Genomic DNA, 26,601 nt, shown 5'->3' with positions numbered 1-26,601 from the left:
ATACTACAGCACTACACCCTGGTTACACCTCCACACCTAGTGACATTAATATACTACATCACTACACCCTGGTTACACCTCCACACCTAGTGACATTAATATACTACATCACTACACCCTGGTTACACCTCCACACCTGGTGACATTAATATACTACATCACTACACCCTGGTTACACCTCCACACTAGTGACATTAATATACTACATCACTACACCCTGGTTACACCTCCACACCTAGTGACATTAATATACTACATCACTACACCCTGGTTACACCTCCACACCTGGTGACATTAATATACTACATCACTACACCCTGGTTACACCTCCACACCTAGTGACATTAATATACTACACCCTGGTTACACCTCCACACCTGGTGACATTAATATACTACATCACTACACCCTGGTTACACCTCCACACCTAGTGACATTAATATACTACACCCTGGTTACACCTCCACACCTGGTGACATTAATATACTACATCACTACACCCTGGTTACACCTCCACACCTGGTGACATTAATATACTACATCACTACACCCTGGTTACACCTCCACACCTAGTGACATTAATATACTACACCCTGGTTACACCTCCACACCTGGTGACATTAATATACTACATCACTACACCCTGGTTACACCTCCACACCTAGTGACATTAATATACTACACCCTGGTTACACCTCCACACCTGGTGACATTAATATACTACATCACTACACCCTGGTTACACCTCCACACCTGGTGACATTAATATACTACATCACTACACCCTGGTTACACCTCCACACCTGGTGACATTAATATACTACATCACTACACCCTGGTTACACCTCCACACCTGGTGACATTAATATACTACACCACTACACCCTGGTTACACCTCCACACCTAGTGACATTAATATACTACAACCCTGGTTACACCTCCACACCTGGTGACATTAATATACTACATCACTACACCCTGGTTACACCTCCACACCTGGTGACATTAATATACTACATCACTACACCCTGGTTACACCTCCACACCTGGTGACATTAATATACTACATCACTACACCCTGGTTACACCTCCACACCTAGTGACATTAATATACTACACCACTACACCCTGGTTACACCTCCACACCTAGTGACATTAATATACTACATCACTACACCCTGGTTACACCTCCACACCTAGTGACATTAATATACTACATCACTACACCCTGGTTACACCTCCACACCTGGTGACATTAATATACTACATCACTACACCCTGGTTACACCTCCACACCTGGTAACATTAATATACTACATCACTACACCCTGGTTACACCTCCACACCTGGTGACATTAATATACTACATCACTACACCCTGGTTACACCTCCACACCTGGTGACATTAATATACTACACCACTACACCCTGGTTACACCTCCACACCTAGTGACATTAATATACTACATCACTACACCCTGGTTACACCTCCACACCTGGTGACATTAATATACTACATCACTACACCCTGGTTACACCTCCACACCTGGTGACATTAATATACTACATCACTACACCCTGGTTACACCTCCACACCTGGTGACATTAATATACTACACCACTACACCCTGGTTACACCTCCACACCTGGTGACATTAATATACTACATCACTACACCCTGGTTACACCTCCACACCTGGTGACATTAATATACTACACCACTACACCCTGGTTACACCTCCACACCTGGTGACATGAATATACTACATCACTACACCCTGGTTACACCTCCACACCTAGTGACATTAACTTACTACATCACTACACCCTGGTTACACCTCCACACCTAGTGACATTAACTTACTACATCACTACACCCTGGTTACACCTCCACACCTGGTGACATTAATATACTACATCACTACACCCTGGTTACACCTCCACACCTAGTGACATTAACTTACTACATCACTACACCCTGGTTACACCTCCACACCTAGTGACATTAACTTACTACATCACTACACCCTGGTTACACCTCCCCACCTGATGACGTTGTGAACTGATGGAAAGGATGATCAGGGAGAGAGAATTCACCATCAGAGTAGGAGTGCTGATCTGGGATCAGGTCGACTCTGTCCATATAAACACTTGTATTCATTAGTATCTGACCTTTGGTAAATTCTTAGTCTGGATTGTTGTCTTGTGTCAAAATGGACCCTGTACATTCATGAAATATGCTTAATAAATGAGGGCTCACCTGCTACCACTGTAGTAGTACCAATACATATAGAATACTTGTACCAGCTGTTATATATATGCACATTTTATCATGATGAGCTCTTACATTTTCTCCAGTATTAAAGTTGCCTTCCAGTGGCCACCACTCCTCCAGCCACATCTGGAAGTCCAAGACAGACAGAGAAACACACACAGAGTCTGAGAGCTGGGAAAATAGACAAATGTAAAACAAATGTTGCTTATTCATAGGTTGCACCTCAATCAGTGGGTAGCGTCATGTCATTGTTATGAATGTTCTCCAAGCCTCCCCCTGCTGTCGGTGCCATAGACGTGCACAAAAGTTGAAATGGATCGAGGCTCATGACAATATAATAACAAAGGTTTTTCTGTTTTTTAATTTTTGTATCCAACCACAGGAGCTCACTCTCAATTTTCAAAATACATCAGAGAGCATCATTTAGCCACAGAGGATCAATAGTTTCAAAAAATAACTGTGGATTAAGTTTACATTTTATCACAAGCAAATACAGGTAACTGCCGAGCCCTTTCTCAACAATGCAGAGTTAAAACGTTTTTTTGAAATGCTTTGGAAAATAGTAACACTAAACAATAATAACGAAGCTATATACAAGGAGTACCAAGTCAATGTGAAGGAGTACAAGGTCGTTTAGGTAATTGTGGTAGTATGTACATGTAGGTAGGGGTAAAAGTGACTAGGCAATCAGCATGTGTGTAATGTTGAGATGGAATTGTCAATCCTTAAAGCAGAAGCCAAACGGTTAATAAGAACTGTGGTTAAAAACAAATGGCAAGAGTTGTGGAACAAGGAGAGAAAGGGAAGACACCTGGATGAGATCCAGGAACAGGGAGAGAAAGGGAAGACACCTGGATGAGATCCAGGAACAGAGAGAGAAAGGGAAGACACCTGGATGAGATTCAGGAACAGGGAGAGAAAGGGAAGACACCTGGATGAGATCCAGGAACAGGGAGAGAAAGGGAAGACACCTGTATGAGATCCAGGAACAGGGAGAGAAAGGGAAGACACCTGGATGAGATCCAGGAACAGGGAGAAAAAGGGAAGACACCTGGATGAGATCCAGGAACAGGGAGAGAAAGGGAAGACACCTGTATGAGATCCAGGAACAGGGAGAGAAAGGGAAGACACCTGGATGAGATCCAGGAACAGGGAGAGAAAGGGAAGACACCTGGATGAGATCCAGGAACAGGGAGAGAAAGGGAAGACACCTGGATGAGATCCAGGAACAGGGAGAGAAAGGGAAGACACCTGTATGAGATCTGTTAGAGTTGCGTCAATTCGAATCTGGTATCAGGATAAATATGACAATGAGTCACCGATTGTATACTATGTATTTTTTATTAGCTAAGCAATAAGTGGTAAATGCAATTTTCGTATATACGGCCTCTCTGTCCCACCTCGCAGGGCAAACCAGAGAACTGACAAGATGTATGTAAACAGTATTCTTTATACTGTGATAGACAGTTCCAACCCGTCTGTTTGCCTATCACAGTAGAGACTGGGCGTGGTTTAAACTTGCTCAGCCTATTGCAGGCGCTCAGACGGGTCCCCGCCTCTTGGCGCTTCTGCTGATAGATGTAACTGTTGCTGCGAAGAACATCCATGCGCTCATACTGTTATCTCGCACCTGGCTCCTGTTATCTAACAAAAGACCGCTTGTTCTCACAACATCCCGCTCTGAATGTGCCCCCCTCCCAACTCATTGAACAGTTCCTGTCTTCATGCTACTTTTCCATCATGAGAAAGGCCCATGGCCTTGAAACTTTTAACAATGTTTCAAGTCAGCTATGTTGCATAACACATACATACATCCACACAAGCCAACAGCAGATAATATTCAATGATATATATGGTAATGGCTATAGTGTAAAACACAGAAACCTCATAGATCCAGGAACAGGGAGAGAAAGGGAAGACACCTGGATGAGATCCAGGAACAGGGAGAGAAAGGGAAGACACCTGTATGTGATCCAGGAAAAGGTGGGGGCAGCGGGGTCCTCAGGCCGAGAGAGACGGGAGGAAAGTGTTGTCACAAGGCTGAGAAACACAAGGCTCAATAGTACATTGAAATTGGTGGGGAGACATCTGACTGGGAGGTGTGATCATTTTCAGAAATATGTGAGGGAAAGGGAGCGATTGTTATTAGTTTTGAGGAGTAATGGGGTTGATGAGCCAGGATTAAGTGAACTGCTGGAGAAATCTTCAGGGGATGAAGAAGGAAAAAGAGAGCAAACTAGAAGTTATTAGGCCCTAGACAGAGAGGACACAGTGGCAGAATACCTGACCTCTGAGACTGACCCAGAATGAAGGAAATCTTTGACTATGTACAGACTCAGTGAGCATAGAGAAGAGAAGACAGGCCAAGTGCACACTGCCCACAAAATGAGGTGGAAACTGAGCTGCACTTCCTAACTTCTTAATTAACATCCTGCCAAATGTATGACCATATTAGAGACACATATTTCCCTCAGATTAAACAAACCCACAAAGAATTTTAAAGCAAATACAATTTTGATAAACTCACATATCTATTAGGTGAAATACCACAGTGTGCAATCCCAGCAGCAAGATTTGTGACCTGTTGCCACAAGAAAAGGCCAACCAGTGAAGAACAAACACCATTGTAAATACAACCTATATTAATGTTGATTTATTTTCCCATTTGTGCTTTAACTATTTGCACATCATTACAACACTGTATATAGACATAATATGACATTTGAATTGTCTTCATTCATTTTGAACTTTTTTGAGTGTAAAATTGACTTCATTTTTGTATTGTTTATTTCACTTTGTTTATTAACCATTTCACTCGTAAACATGTGTTTCCCATGCCAATAAAGCACCTTAAATTGAAATTGAGAGAGAAAGAGAGAGGGAAAGAAAAGAGAGCAGGGTTGTACACTGAGGTTAGATGGGAATTCAATACGTAAATTCCAAAATGGTGACAAATACTGACATTTAATCAATTACAAATTAAATGACCCTCCCCTGGACTAAACTTTAAAAAACACAAAACCCTCCCCCTGACTGAAATTGAAATAGCATGACCCTCCCCCGTTTTCCTCCGTGAAATGCAGTAATTGCATACATTTCTGCCTGTCTCTAAAGCATAAATGGATTTATACTATAGTATTGGTGCAGTAATGCAAGATATTGGATTACATATGTCAGAAAACGAACTAGTAGCCAGTTGTTGTTGCCCATGGTGAAATAATATCAAACCCACAGACTCCTGAAGCACATATGTCCCACACGAACTCCCGAGTCTAGTTAGCATTTCGCTACCTAGCTAGGCTGTTTTATGACAAAACGGATGATCTGAATCAAACACTAACGTTAGTTAGCCATCCTCGGCGACAATGTTATTGTGGCGCAGGAAATTCATATTTGTGTTTTAACTTTATGTTAACTGTCATTGAAGTTGATGCTTACTATTAGGTTTCAGATTCGAAGTAAGATCAATTGCCCGTTATGTTTTGTGTTTCGTTAAGGACTCAGAGTGCCCTTCTTACGGAAGGAAATGTCGACTCCCGGAACACTTAAAACAAAGTAACTGTACTACTGTAGCCAACACTCTTATTTTCTAAGACAAGTGAAGAAACGCGTAGTTTCCACAATGGATCCGGTAAGTCTGGTTATTTTAACAGTATAGGCATGCATGCATGCTCCGGTCTTTTGAATGCACATGTTCACAAATGCACAAGAGACAAGCACAAGTTATATCGTCACTGATTTACTGTTGCATTGCTGTTTATATGAATATATATTCATGTGAATGGGAATCATGTTCCGAGTGCAACTTTGCAAGGCTAGCCCAGCTACCGTTAGCCTTGTTGCGGGAGAGGGTCTCTTTCAGGTGCAGACATCTTGAGTTTTCTGGTGATTTTCTCACGGGCATTCTGCACTGTCTTTTGTCTTTTATCAGGCAAATATACTTGTAATGGAGTCCAGACGGCAGCATTAACATTTGCCTTGTATTTGTATCCATTCCATGCAGTCATTACTAGAGAGACAACCGGCAGAATTGTGTCCAGAGCCTCGTCTCCCACCTACACCTTACAAGAACACAATGCAGAACGGTACCAGTGCAGAGCCGGTTACATTGGTGCCGTGATCCGGATCAACGTGGATCATTATGAATCGCCGTTGATCAACACCTTCTTGGTCACCGGGAGTTGCTATGCTATAAATAGGTTGGAAGTGAAATCTCTTAAACACACCAAAAAATAGCTAATGGTTTGTTTGGTATATCTCTTAGATTAACTGATACATTTGAAATTGTTGTTACATATATTCCATTTTATTTGTGTATTTTGATAGTGAATATGACTTCAAGTTGAAGTCGGACGTTTACGTACACTTAGGTTGGAGTCATTAAAACTCGTCTTTCAACCACTCCACAAATTTCTTGTTAACAAACTATAGTTTTGGCAAGTCTGTTAGGACATCTACTTTGTGCATGACAAGTCATTTTTCCAACAATTGTATAGACATATTATTTCATTGTCACTATTCCCATGGGTCAGAAGTTTATGTACACTAAGTTTACTGCCTTTAAACAGTTTGGAAAGTTCCAGAAAATGATGTCATGGCTTTAGAAGCTTCTGTTAGGCTAATTGACATCATTTGAGTCAATTGGAGGTGTACATGTGGATGTATTTCAAGGCCTACCTTCAAACTCAGTGCTTCTTTCCTTGACATTATGGGAAAATCAAAAGAAATCAGCCAAGACCTCAGAAGAAAAATTGTAGACCTCCACAAGTCTGGTTCATCCTTGGGAGCGATTTCCGAATGCCTTAAGGTACCACGGTCATCTGTACAAACAATAGTATTCAAGTATAAACACCATGGGACTACACAGCCGTCATACCGCTCAGGAAGGAGACTCGTTCTGTCTCCTAGAGATGAACTTACTTTGGTGCGAAAAGTGCAAATCAATCCCAGAACAACAGCAAAGGACCTTGTGAAGATGCTGGAGGAAACAGGTACAAAAGTATCTATATCCACAGTAAAACGAGTCCTATATCGACATAACCTGAAAGGCCGCTCAGCAAAGAAGAAGCCACTGCTCCAAAACCGCCATTAAAAAAGCCAGACAACGGTTTGCAACTGCACATGGGGACAAAGATCGTACTTTTTGGAGAAATGTCCTCTGGTCTAATGAAACAAAAACAACTGTTTGGCCATAATGACCATCATTATGGTTGGAGGAAAAAGGGATCGGCTTGCAAGCCGAAGAACACCATCCCAACCGTGAAGCACAAGGGTGGCAGCATCATGTTGTGGGGGTGCTTTGCTGCAGGAGGGACTGGTGCACTTCTCAAAATAGATGGCATCATGATGAGGAAACTTATGTGGATATATTGAAGCAATATCAGTCAGGATGTTAAAGCTTGGTTTTTAAATGGGTCTTCCAAATGGACAATGACTCCAAGTATACTTCCAAAGTTGTGGCAAAATGGCTTAAGGACAACAAAGTCAAGGTATTGGGAGTGGCCATCACAAAGCCTTGACCTCAATCCTATAGAAAATTTGTGGGCAGAACTGAAAAAGCATGTGTGAGCAAGGAGGCCTACAAACCTGACTCAGTTACACCAGGTCTGTCAGGAGGAATGGGCCAAAATTCACCCAACTTATTGTGGGAAGCTTGTGGAAGGCTACCCAAAATGTTTGGCCCAAGTTAAACAATTTAAAGGCAATTCTACCAAATACTAATTGAGTGTACGTGAACTTCTGACCCACTGGAAATGTGATGAAACAAAAAAGCTGAAATAAATCATTCTCTACCATTATTCTGACATTTCACATTCTTAAAATAAAGTGGTGATCCTGACTGACCAAAGACAGGGATTTTTTTACTAGGATTAAATGTCAGGAAATGTGAAACTTGAGTTTAAATGTATTTTGCTAAGGTGTATGTAAACTTCCGACTTCAACTGTATATTGTTGAAAAAGGAGACCGTGTTTTCAGTGATGAGCTTCAACTGGGTCTTGGGAGAGGGATGTTTTTCAGGGAGTTGCCTCAGACCCCAGCTAGAACTATAGATGTTGTCGATTCACCACATTTTTGCTCCACTCGGGTGCCTAACGACACACCCTCAGCTCCTTTCATTATGCTTAGTGACACTCAGATACAGTGCCTTGCGAAAGTATTCGGCCCCCTTGAACATTGCGACCTTTTGCCACATTTCAGGCTTCAAACATAAAGATATAAAACTGTATTGTTTTGTGAAGAATCAACAACAAGTGGGACACAATCATGAAGTGGAACGACATTTATTGGATATTTCAAACTTTTTTAACAAATCAAAAACTGAAAAATTGGGCGTGCAAAATTATTCAGCCCCTTTACTTTCAGTGCAGCAAACTCTCTCCAGAAGTTCAGTGAGGATCTCTGAATGATCCAATGTTGACCTAAATGACTAATGATGATAAATACAATCCACCTGTGTGTAATCAAGTCTCCGTATAAATGCACCTGCACTGTGATAGTCTCAGAGGTCCGTTAAAAGCGCAGAGAGCATCATGAAGAACAAGGAACACACCAGGCAGGTCCGAGATACTGTTGTGAAGAAGTTTAAAGCTGGATTTGGATACAAAAATATTTCCCAAGCTTTAAACATCCCAAGGAGCACTGTGCAAGCGATAATATTGAAATGGAAGGAGTATCAGACCACTGCAAATCTACCAAGACCTGGCCGTCCCTCTAAACTTTCAGCTCATACAAGGAGAAGACTGATCAGAGATGCAGCCAAGAGGCCCATGATCACTCTGGATGAACTGCAGAGATCTACAGCTGACGTGGGAGACTCTGTCCATAGGACAACAATCAGTCGTATATTGCACAAATCTGGCCTTTATGGAAGAGTGGCAAGAAGAAAGCCATTTCTTAAAGATATCCATAAAAAGTGTTCTTTAAAGTTTGCCACAAGCCACCTGGGAGACACACCAAACATGTGGAAGAAGGTGCTCTGGTCAGATGAAACCAAAATTGAACTTTTTGGCAACAATGCAAAACGTTATGTTTGGCGTAAAAGCAACACAGCTCATCACCCTGACCACACCATCCCCACTGTCAAACATGGTGGTGGCAGCATCATGGTTTGGGCCTGCTTTTCTTCAGCAGGGACAGGGAAGATGGTTAAAAAAAAACCTTCATAAACCTGGAGACCAAGGGATGGCGCCCCACTGGCCTGTCTATCCACCACACATGGCAGGCAGATATAGCGGCCAAATACCCTCAGTGTAGAGGCTGCTAAGCCCTCATCCAAGCGAGGCTGCAGGTATTGGAGGACATACTGCACCCCGCGTGATCTCAGTAGCATAGTCGCGTTGGTAAGGCGGTCAAGAGAGCAGAGGTACCTATATGTGGCTTTCAAGTCCACATCCAAGATCCTGGGGGGTCCCGGCTTCTGTCGCGGGTTCCGCTCTATAATCTCCTGGTCCGGGAGGACCATGGCAGCTATCATGGTGTGGTACTCCCAGAGGCAGAGGGACAGTACGCCCGCAACAACTCCATGGTCCAGTCTCTGCTGTGAGTCAGAGAGCCCCCTGGAGAGACCCAGCTCTCCTGCAAGGCCTTGCGGAACTCAGCAGAGATGGGGACAGATGGAAAGTCATCACTGGCCACCAGTTTGATGTCCAGTGCAGTGGCTACCTGAGTGAATAGGCTTCGTGATGAAGCCCTGCTGAAGGCTTCTGATGGCCTGTCAGCCTGGTAGCCCTGCCCACTGTGGTTAGGAGTACCAGCATCGTCGTCCAGGAACAGCCTATCACTGGCCAAAAGGTAAAAGCTGTCGTCGCCATCGACGCTATCAACCTCCTGACGCAGGGCATTCACCCTCTGTTCAAGGTGGCCCCAGTGGTCCGACTCCTGCCCCCATCCAGGCCTGGCAGCAGATGGGCACTGCCTGCGGTGGCTCCGGCCACACTTCCTGTGAGGGTTACTGGACCCAGTAGAGGGACTAACAGCTCGCTGGCACACCACTCCTGAGGGAGCTCGTCCCCAGCCTGAGCCCGAGCCTGGCCGACGCACTCGTGCATGTCCTCCAATCGCGCCAGGCGTAGGTGTTCTGAGAACACACAAAACAGGCACCCAGTAGGGTGCTCCACCGCCCTCTCCTTGTGGCTCAAACCCAGGTAGTGCATATACTAGTGCTCCTACAATGAGTGTGTTTACATGCACACTTATCATTTGACGTTAAACTAGTTGTGGCAGTAGGCCGAGTATGGCATTAGTCACCTAAACACCTTACTCTGCTTATCTTAATTGGCTTAAGTTGACAATCGAAGTGACGCTGTTCAAAACACCTGGTTTTCTGAGCAATTTTTCAATATATTAGGCCACGTAAAGGCCTTCATCAGATTCATAGAGGCATATTTAATCTGCACATGTTCTAGTACAAGCAGTTCAGGGAAACTGAAAGTATACATCTTAGAAATAGTTTTCACATACAAACTTAATATGTCTGAAATCAGAATCAAATATGGTAATCAAAAATAACATGGACGCTGTGGTAGTACGTTTATTTTGATGGGACATTGATAAATGCATAAATTTGCCTATCAGTTAACCTGCTATTCATTATCTTTGTTTCACAGCGGTCAGCTCTACCTGTAGCTCTCTCAGTGGGAGGGGCTTATCATAAGGGGAGCCTCAACAACAACATGATGCTGACAAGTCGTCTCTCCAGAAGAGTCTCTCCAGATCAGAACGTCTCAATGAACACCAGCAAAGACTTATAGGAAGAAACCTCACCACCGCTGCTCTGACTGTGGGAAAAGTTTTGCTAAACAGAGAAAATTGGTCATTTACCAGTGGATTCATGCTGGAGGGAAGCCTTATAGTTGTGATCAGTGTGGGAAGAGTTTTGCTTGAGATTTCACCGTGACCAAACACCGACTTATACACACAGGAGAGAGGCCTTATAGCTGTAATCAGTGTGGGAAGAGCTTTAATCAATCAGCAGCCCTGAGCACACACCAACGCATACACACTGGAGAGAGACAGGAGTAAGGTGTATGTGGAAAGAGCTTTGCTCAATTGGGGTCACTGAAAAAAACACCAGAAAGCACAAACATGTTTTCTTTCATCCCTCCTCTTAGGCACCTGTTCAATATATCTAAATACAGTTTGAACAGAAAACATATTGGAAAGAGTCAGCTCTGGAACCATATGTAATCAAGCTTCTTGGAGTAGGAGTGGTGTGTGTGTGTGTGGTGGGGTGGGGATGTTCAGAGCTGTATCTTACTTCAATAACTCCTATTATCTATTAATGAATTGTATAATGTTTCAACAATACAAGGTGTGTATTCATGTATTCAATAGATCAATAAATATATTCCATTATCTGCTCAACAACGTCTGCTTATGACATTAATTATGTGTTTTAAAAAAATCGAATAATCCATTTTTAAAAGGACCATAGTCTTCTTGTATAATTAGTTTGCTCCTAAAAGATGTTCACATATTTATTTTAAAACCTTTCACCAGGTTTTAGTGTAGCTGATGGGACACATAGAAGTACAGAAGATATAGGACTATTAGTGTTGTCAAATTAAGTTGTTGAATTTATTTTAAAGGATTTAATTTGTGATATCTTTGAACTTTCCTTATTGTGTATTAAGTGTGCTCCAGAAAGATGTTCACACATTTTATTGTGAATCGAATGATGTGTTGGTTGTTAGGAAGAGGCATCATGGGGGCAGGAAGCCAGCTCTGCCCATCAGTACCTGTAGGTCAACCACAGACCTCACACTCTTCTGTTTCCTCGCGGCCAGTAAGGTCTCCTACCAAACCTCTCTCTCTTCACACTGGAAATACACTTGATAATATCTTATACCTCACCATTCTACTGTTTATTGGTGATTTGTTATGTGGAACGAATGCTTGCATGTAAATGTCATTGTAAAACATACATATGAATGTGGTTTCATGTTTTCTTTTACATTGCTGATTGGATATACATTTTTTTTTTAAATGTTTAGTTGAATTCTGTAGAAGAGACCAGGATATGTTGTTACCCTGTGTCCCAATACTCAGTGTTGTAGTCCTGGTCCTGAGAATAGAGACCAGGATATGTTGTTACCCTGTGTCCCAATACTCAGTGTTATAGTCCTGGTCCTGAGAATAGAGACCAGGATATGTTGTTACCCTGTGTCCCAATACTCAGTGTTATAGTCCTGGTCCTGAGAATAGAGACCAGGATATGTTGTTACCCTGTGTCCCAATACTCAGTGTTATAGTCCTGGTCCTGAGAATAGAGACCAGGATATGTTGTTACCCTGTGTCCCAATACTCAGTGTTATAGTCCTGGTCCTGAGAATAGAGACCAGGATATGTTGTTACCCTGTGTCCCAATACTCAGTGTTATAGTCCTGGTCCTGAGAATAGAGACCAGGATATGTTGTTACCCTGTGTCCCAATACTCAGTGTTATAGTCCTGGTCCTGAGAATAGAGACCAGAATATGTTGTTACCCTGTGTCCCAATACTCAGTGTTATAGTCCTGGTCCTGAGAATAGAGACCAGGATATGTTGTTACCCTGTGTCCCAATACTCAGTGTTATAGTCCTGGTCCTGAGAATAGAGACCAGGATATGTTGTTACCCTGTGTCCCAATACTCAGTGTTATAGTCCTGGTCCTGAGAATAGAGACCAGGATATGTTGTTACCCTGTGTCCCAATACTCAGTGTTATAGTCCTGGTCCTGAGAATAGAGACCAGGATATGTTGTTACCCTGTGTCCCAATACTCAGTGTTATAGTCCTGGTACTGAGAATAGAGACCAGGATATGTTGTTACCCTGTGTCCCAATACTCAGTGTTATAGTCCTGGTCCTGAGAATAGAGACCAGGATATGTTGTTACCCTGTGTCCCAATACTCAGTGTTATAGTCCTGGTCCTGAGAATAGAGACCAGGATATGTTGTTACCCTGTGTCCCAATACTCAGTGTTATAGTCCTGGTCCTGAGAATAGAGACCAGGATATGTTGTTACCCTGTGTCCCAATACTCAGTGTTATAGTCCTGGTCCTGAGAATAGAGACCAGGATATGTTGTTACCCTGTGTCCCAATACTCAGTGTTATAGTCCTGGTCCTGAGAATAGAGACCAGGATATGTTGTTACCCTGTGTCCCAATACTCAGTGTTATAGTCCTGGTACTGAGAATAGAGACCAGGATATGTTGTTACCCTGTGTCCCAATACTCAGTGTTATAGTCCTGGTCCTGAGAATAGAGACCAGGATATGTTGTTACCCTGTGTCCCAATACTCAGTGTTATAGTCCTGGTCCTGAGAATAGAGACCAGGATATGTTGTTACCCTGTGTCCCAATACTCAGTGTTATAGTCCTGGTCCTGAGAATAGAGACCAGGATATGTTGTTACCCTGTGTCCCAATACTCAGTGTTATAGTCCTGGTCCTGAGAATAGAGACCAGGATATGTTGTTACCCTGTGTCCCAATACTCAGTGTTATAGTCCTGGTCCTGAGAATAGAGACCAGGATATGTTGTTACCCTGTGTCCCAATACTCAGTGTTATAGTCCTGGTCCTGAGAATAGAGACCAGGATATGTTGTTACCCTGTGTCCCAATACTCAGTGTTATGGTCCTGGTCCTGAGAATAGAGACCAGGATATGTTGTTACCCTGTGTCCCAATACTCAGTGTTATAGTCCTGGTCCTGAGAATAGAGACCAGGATATGTTGTTACCCTGTGTCCCAATACTCAGTGTTATAGTCCTGGTCCTGAGAATAGAGACCAGGATATGTTGTTACCCTGTGTCCCAATACTCAGTGTTATAGTCCTGGTCCTGAGAATAGAGACCAGGATATGTTGTTACCCTGTGTCCCAATACTCAGTGTTGTAGTCCTGGTCCTGAGAATAGAGACCAGGATATGTTGTTACCCTGTGTCCCAATACTCAGTGTTGTAGTCATGGTCCTGAGAATAGAGACCAGGATATGTTGTTACCCTGTGTCCCAATACTCAGTGTTATAGTCATGGTCCTGAGAATAGAGACCAGGATATGTTGTTACCCTGTGTCCCAATACTCAGTGTTGTAGTCATGGTCCTGAGAATAGAGACCAGGATATGTTGTTACCCTGTGTCCCAATACTCAGTGTTATAGTCCTGGTCCTGAGAATAGAGACCAGGATATGTTGTTGGCCTGGATCCCAATACTCAATGTTATAGTCCTGGTCCTGAGAATAAAACAGGTTTAAAACAACAACAGAGAAACACGTGTCTTACAGTGCTCCACATCTGTTATGATAGAGACTTTTTCCTGCTTAATGGAAGTATCAGGTGTAGTTTTTCACCAGTTATAAAGTGTGTTTGTTGTCTCTCTTTATGATTCCAGGCTGCATGGAGGGAGATGCAACAACAGCCTTGAGAACATCTGGACTCAAATAGAACTCTGTCCCAAGTGGCTGCCAGGTAAAAGCAGACGATAGCAGACAACAGGATTCTTAGTGAAAGGGGTGTTGTTGAACATTTTCTTGACTTTACTCGACTTTTATTGATCACGTAAAATGTTATCCAGGAACTTTCTGAAGTAATACTAGGCTACATGAGACGTTTATTTGTTCTAACTTACGTTTGGATATTTAAATAGATGTTTGATTGCTCTGGTCTAGGGGCGCATCAGTTGCAGTCTTGAGAATCGAATTTTCTCTCGGCAACTCATTACTAGCTGTCATTATCCGAACACTGCAACAAAGTTGTCAAACTGTACCCTACAACATTTCATGCCATACAAAGAAACAATGGCTTCCGCAATGGATCAGGTGAATCTGGTTTTAACATATGCCCGCTGTGTTGTATAAAATGTATAGGACTAGTTTTCATCACCTTTTATCCTCCACATTCCCGTGTTCGGTTTAAACTGCTGGACAAAAATAAACATGATTGTAAAACTTGTTAGGATATTTTTTCCCTCAGCAAAGTAACGTTAATCTACAGCTATATCATGTTTGGAAATCTGTCATATTACCTAATGTACTACCTACTTCCTCCCAAAATGTGCACTTGTTCACCTCCACTGATTTGAAAGTCAGATTATCCATTATATGACCAGATACTCACTCTGACAATGAAAATACATATTCTTCTTTGGGGTTTATCGGTGGTTGGCATCCAACTTTATGGTACATTACACCACCTACTGTACTGGAGTGTGGGCCAGCAACTAAATCCTATCAACTTTATGGTACATTACACCACCTACTGTACTGGAGTGTGGGCCAGCAACTAAATCCTATCAACTTTATGGTACATTACACCACCTACTGTACTGGAGTGTGGGCCAGCAACTAAATCCTATCAACTTTATGGTACATTACACCACCTACTGTACTGGAGTGTGGGCCAGCAACTAAATCCTATCAACTTTATGGTACATTACACCACCTACTGTACTGGAGTGTGGGCCAGCAACTAAATCCTATCAACTTTATGGTACATTACACCACCTACTGTACTGGAGTGTGGGCCAGCAACTAAATCCTATCAACTTTATGGTACATTACACCACCTACTGTACTGGAGTGTGGGCCAGCAACTAAATCCTATCAACTTTATGGTACATTACACCACCTACTGTACTGGAGGGTGGGCCAGCAACTAAATCCTATCAACGTTATGGTACATTACACCACCTACTGTACTGGAGGGTGGGCCAGCAACTAAATCCTATCAACTTTATGGTACATTACACCACCTACTGTACTGGAGGGTGGGCCAGCAACTAAATCCTATCTCCCAGCCCCGTTCTCTTAAAAGTATCAATATTTACGACTGTATCTAACAATGTTCTTCTTATTAAACTCAATTCCTGCTTGCACACGCTGGAGAGAATCCTTACTCCTGTCTTTGTGGTGTCAGAGAAATGCTATAGGAAGAGAGACTTTTCAAACAATATATTTATTGTAAGATATGCAAAAATGAAGCAATCAACCATCACTAAGAATAGTCCGTGTTGAAAACTCAATGAACAGAGCTGTCTTTTGCCTTTTATTGAAAGTACATCCTTTTTTATCTTTGACAGTTAGCAGATGTTCAGAAACAGACACTGGAAACAGATTTGTATGAAGTAATTTAGCTGGTCTGTGTAGATCATGATGGCTGATATCGCCACCACTCACTCTTCCTCCCTGCACTTCCCACATAGCTACATTCCTGCTGATTGTAAACAGCGGAGGTCACATACTGTGGTAGCACCCAAACAGCTCATACATCTGTACGCTCAGAGTTATGACTAAGTCACACAAGACAAGCCTGTATCAGCAAAGAATATTAGCATATAACAATAGACAATTCCCTCAGTAATATAGTAACATATAACAATAGACAATTATCTAAGTAAAAACAGTATAGTATGTCTAATTTAACAGTATAGTAGAATAATATAAAACTATAATATTAAAATGTCCACCACAGTGGAAGGAGTCAGTGATAAAACACCAGAAAGCACACGTGTGTCACAACTTCCGCCGACGTTGGTCCCCTCTTGTTCGGGCGGCGTTTGGCGTTCGACGTCACCGACCTTCTAGCCATCGCCAATCCACTTTTCATTTAGTCTTGTCTTCCATCAGTGATGACTCTTGCACTGAGATGCTGAACCTTAGAACGCTACGCCACTCAGGACCAATCTATTACACCATCCATCCACCAGACTAGAACAGACCTTCAGGACCAATCTATTACACCATCCATCCACCAGACTAGAACAGACCTTCAGGACCAATCTATTACACCATCCATCCACCAGACTAGAATAGACCTACACATAGTCTGTCTGAAATGGCATCCTATTACCTATATACTGTCAGGTGACATTTCAGATGCAGCCATCCTCTCTAACAATTAGAAGTCAAACAAATGATGTCAGGAACTCCAAATGTCATTAAGTCGCTATTGTGGATTGTCCATGTAATGACGTCTCACAAATCATCATCGCCATGGTGATGCTCCATGACATCATTTATTTGGTCGGTTGAAGTGTTGTAGTGGAGTGGGTGTAGCAGTACTACACTCTTAGAAAGAAAGGTGCTATCTAGAACCTGAAAGGGTTCTTCGGCTGTCCCCATAGGAGAACCCTTTGAAGAACCCTTTTGTGTTTCAGTTAGAACCTCTTTGGTTCCAGGTAGAACTCTTTAGGATTCCATGTAGAACCCTTTCAACAGACCAGATGCTTTTTAACTTTCTGTGGAGAAACCGAACCCGTCACATTAGGAAACTGTTGCATTGAACACATGAGTATGGTGGGCTGAATTTTCTGGACATTCCTACCTTAAATAATACTTTTAAGATCAATTTGATAAAACACTACATCATGCCTTTTCTACTTTTGGTGGCCTTAACTTCATGTTGGTTTGCTATTGACAAAGTTCCAGTGAAGCTCTGCTTTTCATCAGCAGGTTTTCTAGTCATGAACCGTCATTTAGAAGCATAATTTCTCTCCACACGTATATTATATCTGGAATAATCAGCACATATTGTGTAAAAATAAATCTTTGTTTTTAGAATATTGGTTCAGAAATAATATCCTATCCTTATCACTTGACAAGATCCCTATTTCGCCTAAAGAGTTTGCAATTGTGTTATTCTCAATTCCCTCAGGTGTTGCTTTATTATTCAGGAACATGTTAAGACCCTCAGAACCTTCCTTCGATTACAGCTGTTGACTCAATAGTAGTAAAGATTCGTTTTTGTTTTGGTCTGTTCAACAACAGAGTGATACTTGCCTTGTATCAACAGGATTTTGTATCTCTCTATCACCCTATGTAATTCCTTATTGGAATTGTTTTATTGATCATATTTGTTGTCTCACACAAACGTACTGACTAACACAATTAAGGACGTTTATTATAAAATGATCAATTTATATTATCCTGCCAACCACTATATGAAGATTTTTTTTTAAAGAAACACATTCAAATTGTACCGTTTGAAATGACCACCCAGAAACCGTGTTGAATCTTTGGCAAGACATCAGTAGATTTATAATGGAACATATTCATGAAGATTTTACACAATTATGGAGAGATGTACTGCATGAATACGTTACCGACGATATAAATCATTTGGATAGATATTTTTCTTCTTCGTTCACTCGCCGTACAGTAGGTGGCGGCAATACTCCAATAGGTGTAGTCTGCCATAAACCCTAAAGAAGAACAAGACAACAGGAAATTGTTGACGAGAACAGCTAGAGTCGAACAGTTCATATCATACAAGAAACAGTAGCTTCCACAATGGATCGGGTAAGTCTGGTTTTAACATTATATGCCCGCTGTGTTGTATAAAATGTCTAGGCCTAGTTTATCATCATATTTGAACCTCCACATTGCTGTGTTCTGTTTGGAGCGGCAGGTAGCCTAGTGGTTAGAGCGTTGGGTCAGTAACCGAATCCCCGAGCTGACCAGATAAACACCTGTCGTTCTGTCCCTGAACAAGGCAGTAGACCCATTGTTTATGGTCCGTCATTGTAAATACTAATTTGTTCTTCACTGACTTGCTTAGTGAAATAAAGGTTACATTAAAAAGTAGCCCACAACTATATACTTTGTATTTATTATGGATCCCCATTAGCTGCCAAGGCAGCAGCTACTCTTCCTGGGGTCCAGCAAAATTAAGGCAGTAAATACAATCATGTTTAGCCAGTTATGGTAAACTGTAGCTAGTGTCGTGGAAATATTTGGGCAATCATATTTCACAAATCCTGGAGCCTGTGAGTTCAAGCAGATTTTTAAAAATTACTTCATAATAAAAGCCGAGCTGGAATCATGAAAACGACTGCCTTCCAATCTTGGCACAGAATATTTATACATTTGTCCTTCTTACGTCACACTCATAGTAACTCCTTAATGGCTTATCACCTGTTGCATTTAGCCACCGTTATTGTGGGATTGTGTTAGGTCAGGGAGAGCGGTTGTTGAAGAACCGGACATATATCCGCCCAGTTGCCCGACTAATTCCTCTCCCTGAGATGACGGGGAGCAATGAGCCTTTTGAGGAGTGTTGAATTTAACACATTTCCGGGGTGGCTGTAGAAAAGGCCCATGGAGTTGGTGGAAAAATCCTTTAATTCATTGCCATTTACTCAGCTGGGCCAGGGGCGCTTTAATTAGGTCAGGTGGAAATGTCAGACAGATCTCAACTCCATAAAAGGAGGAAATTGCATCGCCTGATCTCGCTGCTTTCTCTTCCTTAACTCCATCTGATCCAGAAGTTCTGTGCGTCCATGAATCCACGTAAGTCCACCGGCTCTTACCTTTCATCTGAATTATCTGTGGCGATCGGGAGAGTGGGCCATTCAGTTACTGTTAATAGTTATTACCGCGGAGCGCGGCTTGGAGCGCAGCTTCAAACATATTGTGTAATGTGAATTGTCAATGATCACGGCCCTACGGATCCTCATAGGCCAATTGTGCAATCGATATGGTTCATGTGTATTGAAATTAATTATATGTACACATGAAGACAATTGAAAGAGTGAAATGAGAAACGTCATTGTTTGCTAACTGATTGACTTTGATAATGGGGATTATAGATTGTATCACCATTTACTGTTTGTATTCTTTCATGATTTATGATACATAGTTACGAGCCTAAATGACTCACGGATGATTACTATTAACTTCTTAATGAACTGGACTGTTGAATTCCCTAAATTATGTTAATAATGAATGATATGATTTGATCTTTGATTATGAATTTGATTGGATACATGTTATTTGTTTCCTTTTGTGATGCAGCACAGACTACTCAGTAAATATACCACTTTATGGTTAAAGGAATTCCTGCCTCAGTCTCATCCATTCCTCTGTCACCTGACACGTGACCACCTGTTCACCTTCACTGTCAGTCATCCTACCTGTCCAGCCAACCACACAGATTCCACTAATCTTTCAGTTATCATATTGCCTTCATATTAGGACATGCAACCTGTCGAGTCACACAAATAGTTTCAAACATGTAGGACCACAGCAACAGACCGTGGCTACAGGATTAACCAATACATGACATCCTGCTGGGAAAAACCCAAGCGGTGTAACCATAGTTGGCCATAACAGTTACAAGAATAACCATGTGCTTGTCTAATGGTGTCCAAAGACAGAGAGCACATAGATGCACTAGTTTTGCTGGCTCCTTCTGAAATAAATAATTGCCACATATGTACTGAACAATTCACAATACTAGCTACCTGATAGGAGTGCTGGTGTTTGTTTCAGTATGATATGTTAGATAAAGGAATAAAGACAGACACCAATGTCAGGTTCAATAGCCTTGTTTGTGCATTGTACAAATCCCTACAACTGGAGTCCGGGGAACAGTCCGGCTAGTCGATTACCTATCAACTAGACTCCGTAACAGTGTTGGATTTTCCAGTTCCTATACTGTTTTCTTAGAAGTAGTAAGCAGAATCGATATGGACTTAACCATTAGTATATGTGTAAGCAGAACCAATGTGTATGTGCCAGCTGAGTCAATATGCACCTCTATTATGGGCGGCAGGTAGCCTAGTGGTTACAGCGTTGGGCCAGTAACCGAAAGGTTGCTAGGTCGAATCCACGAGCTGACAAGGTAAAAAATCTGTCATTCTGCACCTGAAAAGGGCAGTTAACCCACTGTTCCATTATAAATAAGAATATGTGACTTGCCTAGTTAAATTAAGATTACATAAAGAAATGGACCAGCTTGGCTTTGTGCCAAGCCATGTAATAAAGTCTATATAAATGTAATGTTCCGGTATGCTCGACGCTAGCTGGGTACGTTAGCTTACTAGGTACATTGATAGCTTTAGGTTGGTTGTTTTTATGTTAAACTTCAAGATTTACACCAAGGACGTTGCCTCTCGGATCATCACTCTCCCTCGCTTGGGCAAGGGACATTTAAGGCACTCGGATGTAAAACGCAATTCAAGGGTTGAGGGTTTAGCCGAAGGCTGTTGAGTTTGAAACGCAGCTGGAAGGCAATCGGGAAGATGCAAGATCAGGTGGGACCATTATAGGCAATGAGAGGGCAGATATGCGTGTTGCCACAAAGTCAAATGTCTATATCGTATTTAAGTTTAGGCATAAAGGTAGTGTTTTCAATGTTAGGGTTAAAATCAATTTTAAAAATATCAGTTGTAGAAATGGGTGTGTTCTATGGCTTTGTTTGTGGTAACTAGTGACGACCAGGCACTACTTCCATACAAAGTGTTTTTTTCCTCAAAGTTGCCTGGATGTGACGTGTCCTACTTTTACCAATACACACCTAACAACCTACTCGTTACGAAAATGTATATATGATCAAATAAGCCAGAAGCCAGATTTTGGGCCCAGTTATCCCTCTTGCTTCTCCTCTTCCGTGCTGTTCGATAGGAAATGACTGCTATAAAGGAATATGGTGGAAACTAGCCCATACCCACCAATCCAATGCTCTTAGATTTGTGGTTTATAGTGAACGATTGAACATTTCAGGTAAAAGGGGATATTCCAGGGATTCACCCAAATCAGAGGTTTAGACTGAATTAATACAATATTTGGTTTAATGATCAACTGTAAAACTTATTGTGGCCAACAGGACAAAGCTAGCCCGTCCCCCTCCACCCTCCAGGAGTCCCCCTCCACCCTCCAGGAGTCCCCCTCCACCCTCCAGGAGTCCCCCTCCACCCTCCAGGAGTCCCCCTCCACCCTCCAGGAGTCCCCCTCCACCCTCCAGGAGTCCCCCTCCACCCCCCAGGAGTCCCCCTCCACCCTCCAGGAGTCCCCAGGTCAATCGCCTCTCCGAACTTTACTGCTGGTTCTGGTCGACTGCAGGAAAACACCAGGGCAGAGTGGAACTGAGAGACTAGAAGAGGAACATGGAGATATGATTTCATTAAGTAAGAACCATGTGGATTAGATTACAGTCTGCTTCTGTAACAATGAATTGATTCATTATGTACTGATGAAAATATCTGGTCGTTCCACCTAATTTTGAGAAGCTCCCCCCAAAACACTTTCAGATTTCACCTAATTTTAACATTCTTTCATGAAGAGCACATGTTCAACTTCATAAAAACATGTTTTCTCCAGAGGTTGTATGAAAATACATACTGTACTAAGTGCCAATGTGCTAAATAAAGTAAAGGGGGACAACTGAAAACAACAAAACCACTAGTTTACATTGGTAGAATAGTCCTTTAAATCAGCCACAAATGTGCTTATGACAGGGCTAATGGAAGCTAGTTTTGTTCCACAGGTGGTGAAAATTGAATACAAGCTTCACAAAAATAATATATTCTACCATATCAATTTATGGGTAAAATGGTTCACTTGCTCAGTTTTCTACAAAAAACACCAGATAATTGATAAAAAGACTAGAACCAGCTTACCTGCCGTGGCTCTATAATTTGACTGTTTGATGTTCGATGTTTCTTTTTCCCCAAAAACGTAAGGAACAGTTTCACCATATTACAACATGGGTTGACCTTAAAATGAGGGACAGATGTAAATGAATCACTAATTAAATGAAATAAATCATGTTCAGAAATGACTGTCAAAGTAACCAAATAACCAGGGCTTTACATGCACACTCATAATTTGCCATTAAACACCTTTCACTGCTGATCTTAATTGGTGTAAGGTCATAACCGAAGTAAGGATACGCCTTTAAAAACACCTGGTTTTCTGAGAATTCTTTAGAATGATTAGGACATGTAAACACTTTAATCAGAGTTATAGAGGTGTATTTAATCTGTGTATGTGCTAACACAAGCAGCGCCAGCTAACTTCTTTTGACCGAGTGCAGTGAGCGTTTATTTAGATCTGTCCATGTAAACAGGATTATTAGGGAAATTGTTCATTCAAAGCATGTCAACGTTTAAATCAAACTCTTATACTAATTGGCTTCAAAATAATCGTATTATTCTGCACTTGTAACTTTACTCAACGATGGTAAAACTTGGAGAAATTATTGTATTAGTTGGGTTAAAATCTTTCTAGATGTGACACAGGGTTGATGGAACTTTTCAAATTCAGAATTGTCACTTTAGCAAGTCTTTATTCATATTATTTAATAACAGATTTAAAATATAATGCTGATGAACAATTTCTTCTGGAATATATGAAAGGGACCCAAAAGGCCTTAATTTCATGGTAGGACCCATCTGTTTATGGACCCATATTTGCAAAACCTAACTATTCAATGCCTTTGTATCACAGGGGACATCCCTCATCGTTGCTCTCTCAGTGGGAGGGGCTTATCATCTGGGGAGCCTCAACAACATCATGATGCTGACAAGAAAGAGAAGAGTCTCTCCAGATCAGAACACCTCAAACACCAGCATAGAGGTACAGGGAAGAAACCTCACCACTGCTCTGACTGTGGGAAGAGTTTTGCTAAACAAGACTTGACTATTCATGAGCAAATTCACACCGGAGAGAAACCGTTCCACTGCTCTCAGTGCGGGAAGAGTTTCACTGCATCTAAAACTTTAAAATCTCATCAGAGAATTCATACAGGTGAGAGGCCTTACCCCTACTTTGGTTGTGAGAAATGCTTCAAACAATCAGGATTCCAGACTACACAAAAACACACAGGACCTCCTTATAGCTGTGATCAGTGTGGGAAGAGCTTCAATCAATTAGTACACCTGACTATACACCAGCGCATACACACAGGAGAGAAGCCTTATAGCTGTGATCAGTGTGGGAAGAGCTTCAATCAATCAGGACACCTATCTAAACACCAACGCATACACACAGGAGAGAAGCCTTATAGCTGTGATCAGTGTGAGAAGAGCTTCAATGAATCGGGAAACCTGACTACACACCAACGCATACACACAGGAGAGAAGCCTTATAGCTGTGATCAGTGTGGGAAGAGCTTCAATGAATCAGGAAACCTGACTAAACACCAACGCATACACACAGGAGAGAAGCCTTATAGCTGTGATCAGTGTGGGAAGAGCTTCAATGAATCAGGAAACCTGACTAGACACCAACGCATACACACAGGAGAGAAGCCTTATAGCTGTGATCAGTGTGGGAAGAGCTTCAGTCGATCAGGAGACCTGACTGAACACCAACGCATACACACAGGAGAGAAGCCTTATAGCTGTGATCAGTGTGGGAAGAGCTTCAGTCGAACTGGAGACCTGACTAGACATCAACGCATACACACAGGAGAGAAGCCTTATAGTTGTGATCAGTGTGGTAAGAGCTTCATGGATTCAGGAAGTCTGACTACACACCAGCGCATACACACAGGAGCAAAGCCTTATAGCTGTGATCAATGCGGGAAGAGTTTTGCTCACTCTGTCACACTGACTGCACACCAACGCATACACACAGGAGAGAAGCCTTATATCTGTGATCAGTGTGGGAAGAGCTTCAATCGTTCAGGAGCCCTGACTACACACCAACGCATACACACTGGAGAGAAACCTTACTCTTGTCTATGTGGAAAGAGCTTTGCTCGTTCAGGGTCACTGAAACAACACCAGAAAGCATCTCCCTCCTACAGCACAGGTTACAGATCTCTAAATAAAGTTACAATAGAAAACATCTTGTAAAGAGTCATCCATCTCCCATTTGCTAACAGTTTACGAAGTCTTATTACCATGGTAACATGTGTAGATAATATGCAGCTCTGGATCCATATGTATCAAGCGTCTTGGAGTAGGAGTGGTGTGTATGGTGGGGTGGGGGGGTTCAGAGCTGTATCTTATTTCATTAATTCCTATTATCCATTAAATAACTGTGTAATGTAGAATGTTTTAACAATACTAGGTATGTATTCAAAAGATCAATAAATGACATCCATTATCTGCTCAACATCTGCTTATCACATTCATTTAATGTTTTTATTATCTATAATAATAACAAATGTATAAGGAGCATAGGACTCCTGTAGAATTAGTTTGCTCCTAAAAGATGTTCATATATTTATTGTAAAACCCTTCACCAGGTCAAATCAAATGTATTTGTCACATACACATGGTTAACAGATGTTAATGCGAGCGTAGCGAAATGCTTGTGCTTCTAGTTCCGACAATGCAGTAATAACCAACAAGTAATCTAACAATTCCAAAACTACTACCTTATACACACACAAGTGTAAAGGGATAAAGAATATGTACATAAAGATATATGAATGAGTGATGGTACAGAGCAGCATAGGCAAGATGCAGTAGTGTAGCTGATGGGACATATGGAAGGACAGAAGACACAGGACTATTAGTGTGGTCTAATTATGTTGTATTTATTGTAAAGGATTTTAATAGTGATATCTTTCAAGTTTCCTTGTTGTGTTTTAAGTGTGCTCCAGAAAGATGTTCACACATTTGGTTGTTAGGATGAGTCGTCATGGGGGCAGGTATGCCAGCTCTGCCCATCAGTACCTGTAGGTCATGTCAACCACAGACCTCACACTCTTCTGTTTTCTCACAGCCAGTAAGTTCTCCTACCAAACCTCTCTCTCTTCACTCTGGAAATAAACTTGATAATATTGTTGTGGAAATTCTACACAGGGTTCACTGGAAGTCAAACTTAAATGAATCATTGTTTATTCACAGTTAACTAGAGAGTTTCCAACCAACTCAATGCACCATAGTACACATCGATCGGGAGCTCTGCTGGGACAGTCCCAGCTGTTGTCCTATATACGGCTAAACTCAAATCTACAGAACATGAATTGGTTCCTGCATGTGACTGGCTGTTATCCTGCAGGCTCAGTTTCCCAGGAAACTGATCAATGTCTCCTATCTTAACATCCAGAACATATGCTGGGTGTTCTGCCAATTGGTCTGAGGGTCACAGTCACCTGCATGAACCAAAACCGAGTGAGAGAAGAGCGAGCACTCTCTTCAGAAATACAATTCCAGCACAATGTCCTGTACATTACCATTCTACTTCTTTTTGGTGAGTTGTTACGTGGAACAAATGCTTGTATGAAAATATTGTAAAACATCTGGAATGTGGTTTCATGTTTCCTTGTTTTGTTTTACATTGCTGATTGCATATTCATATTTTAAATATGTATCTTTTTCAAATTTGTATTGTTTAGTTGTATTCTGTAAAAGAGACCAGGACATGGTGTTGGCCTGGGTCCCAATACTCAGTGTTATAGTCATGGTCCTGAGAATAGAGACCAGGATATGTTGTTGGCCTGGGCCCCAATACTCAGTGTTATAGTCATGGTCCTGAGAATAGAGACCAGGATATGTTGTTGTCCTGGGCCCCAATACTCAATGTTCTAGTCCTGGTCCTGAGAATAGAGACCAGGATATGTTGTTGTCTGGGACCGAGAGACTGAAAAACAGCTTCTATCTCAAGGCCATCAGACTG

At 41.8% G+C, this 26,601-nt stretch overlaps 1 protein-coding gene and 1 long non-coding RNA gene across 3 annotated transcripts in view; both read left to right on the top strand.

The window, feature by feature from the left end:
* Positions 1 to 5,329: 5,329 nt before the first annotated feature.
* On the top strand, positions 5,330 to 12,291 carry LOC109877082 (uncharacterized). Of its 2 annotated transcripts, XR_004211238.1 has the most exons (4): positions 5,330 to 5,616; positions 5,773 to 5,906; positions 6,207 to 6,474; positions 10,883 to 12,291. It is a non-coding gene; the product is annotated as an uncharacterized LOC109877082 (long non-coding RNA). The 2 variants fall into 2 exon arrangements; XR_004211237.1 differs by having other exon boundaries at positions 5,330 to 5,906.
* Positions 12,292 to 18,451: 6,160 nt separating this feature from the next.
* The window catches only part of LOC109876955 (zinc finger protein 501-like), a 39,484-nt gene continuing 31,334 nt past the window's right edge, over positions 18,452 to 26,601 (top strand). The window contains exons 1-3 of the mRNA XM_031833641.1: positions 18,452 to 18,546; positions 21,854 to 22,154; positions 23,476 to 25,269. Of these exons, the coding sequence (XP_031689501.1) occupies positions 18,538 to 18,546; positions 21,854 to 22,154; positions 23,476 to 24,827 (1,662 nt within the window). The 5' untranslated portion in view covers positions 18,452 to 18,537 and the 3' untranslated portion in view covers positions 24,828 to 25,269. Of the gene's footprint in view, positions 18,547 to 21,853; positions 22,155 to 23,475 lie in introns of the transcript that reaches the window.

This window comes from Oncorhynchus kisutch, linkage group LG1, assembly GCF_002021735.2.
Source record: "Oncorhynchus kisutch isolate 150728-3 linkage group LG1, Okis_V2, whole genome shotgun sequence".
Taxonomy (NCBI): Eukaryota; Metazoa; Chordata; class Actinopteri; order Salmoniformes; family Salmonidae; genus Oncorhynchus; species Oncorhynchus kisutch.
Note: the sequence above shows the minus strand (reverse complement) of the source record. Positions and strands in the feature narration are given on the sequence as shown.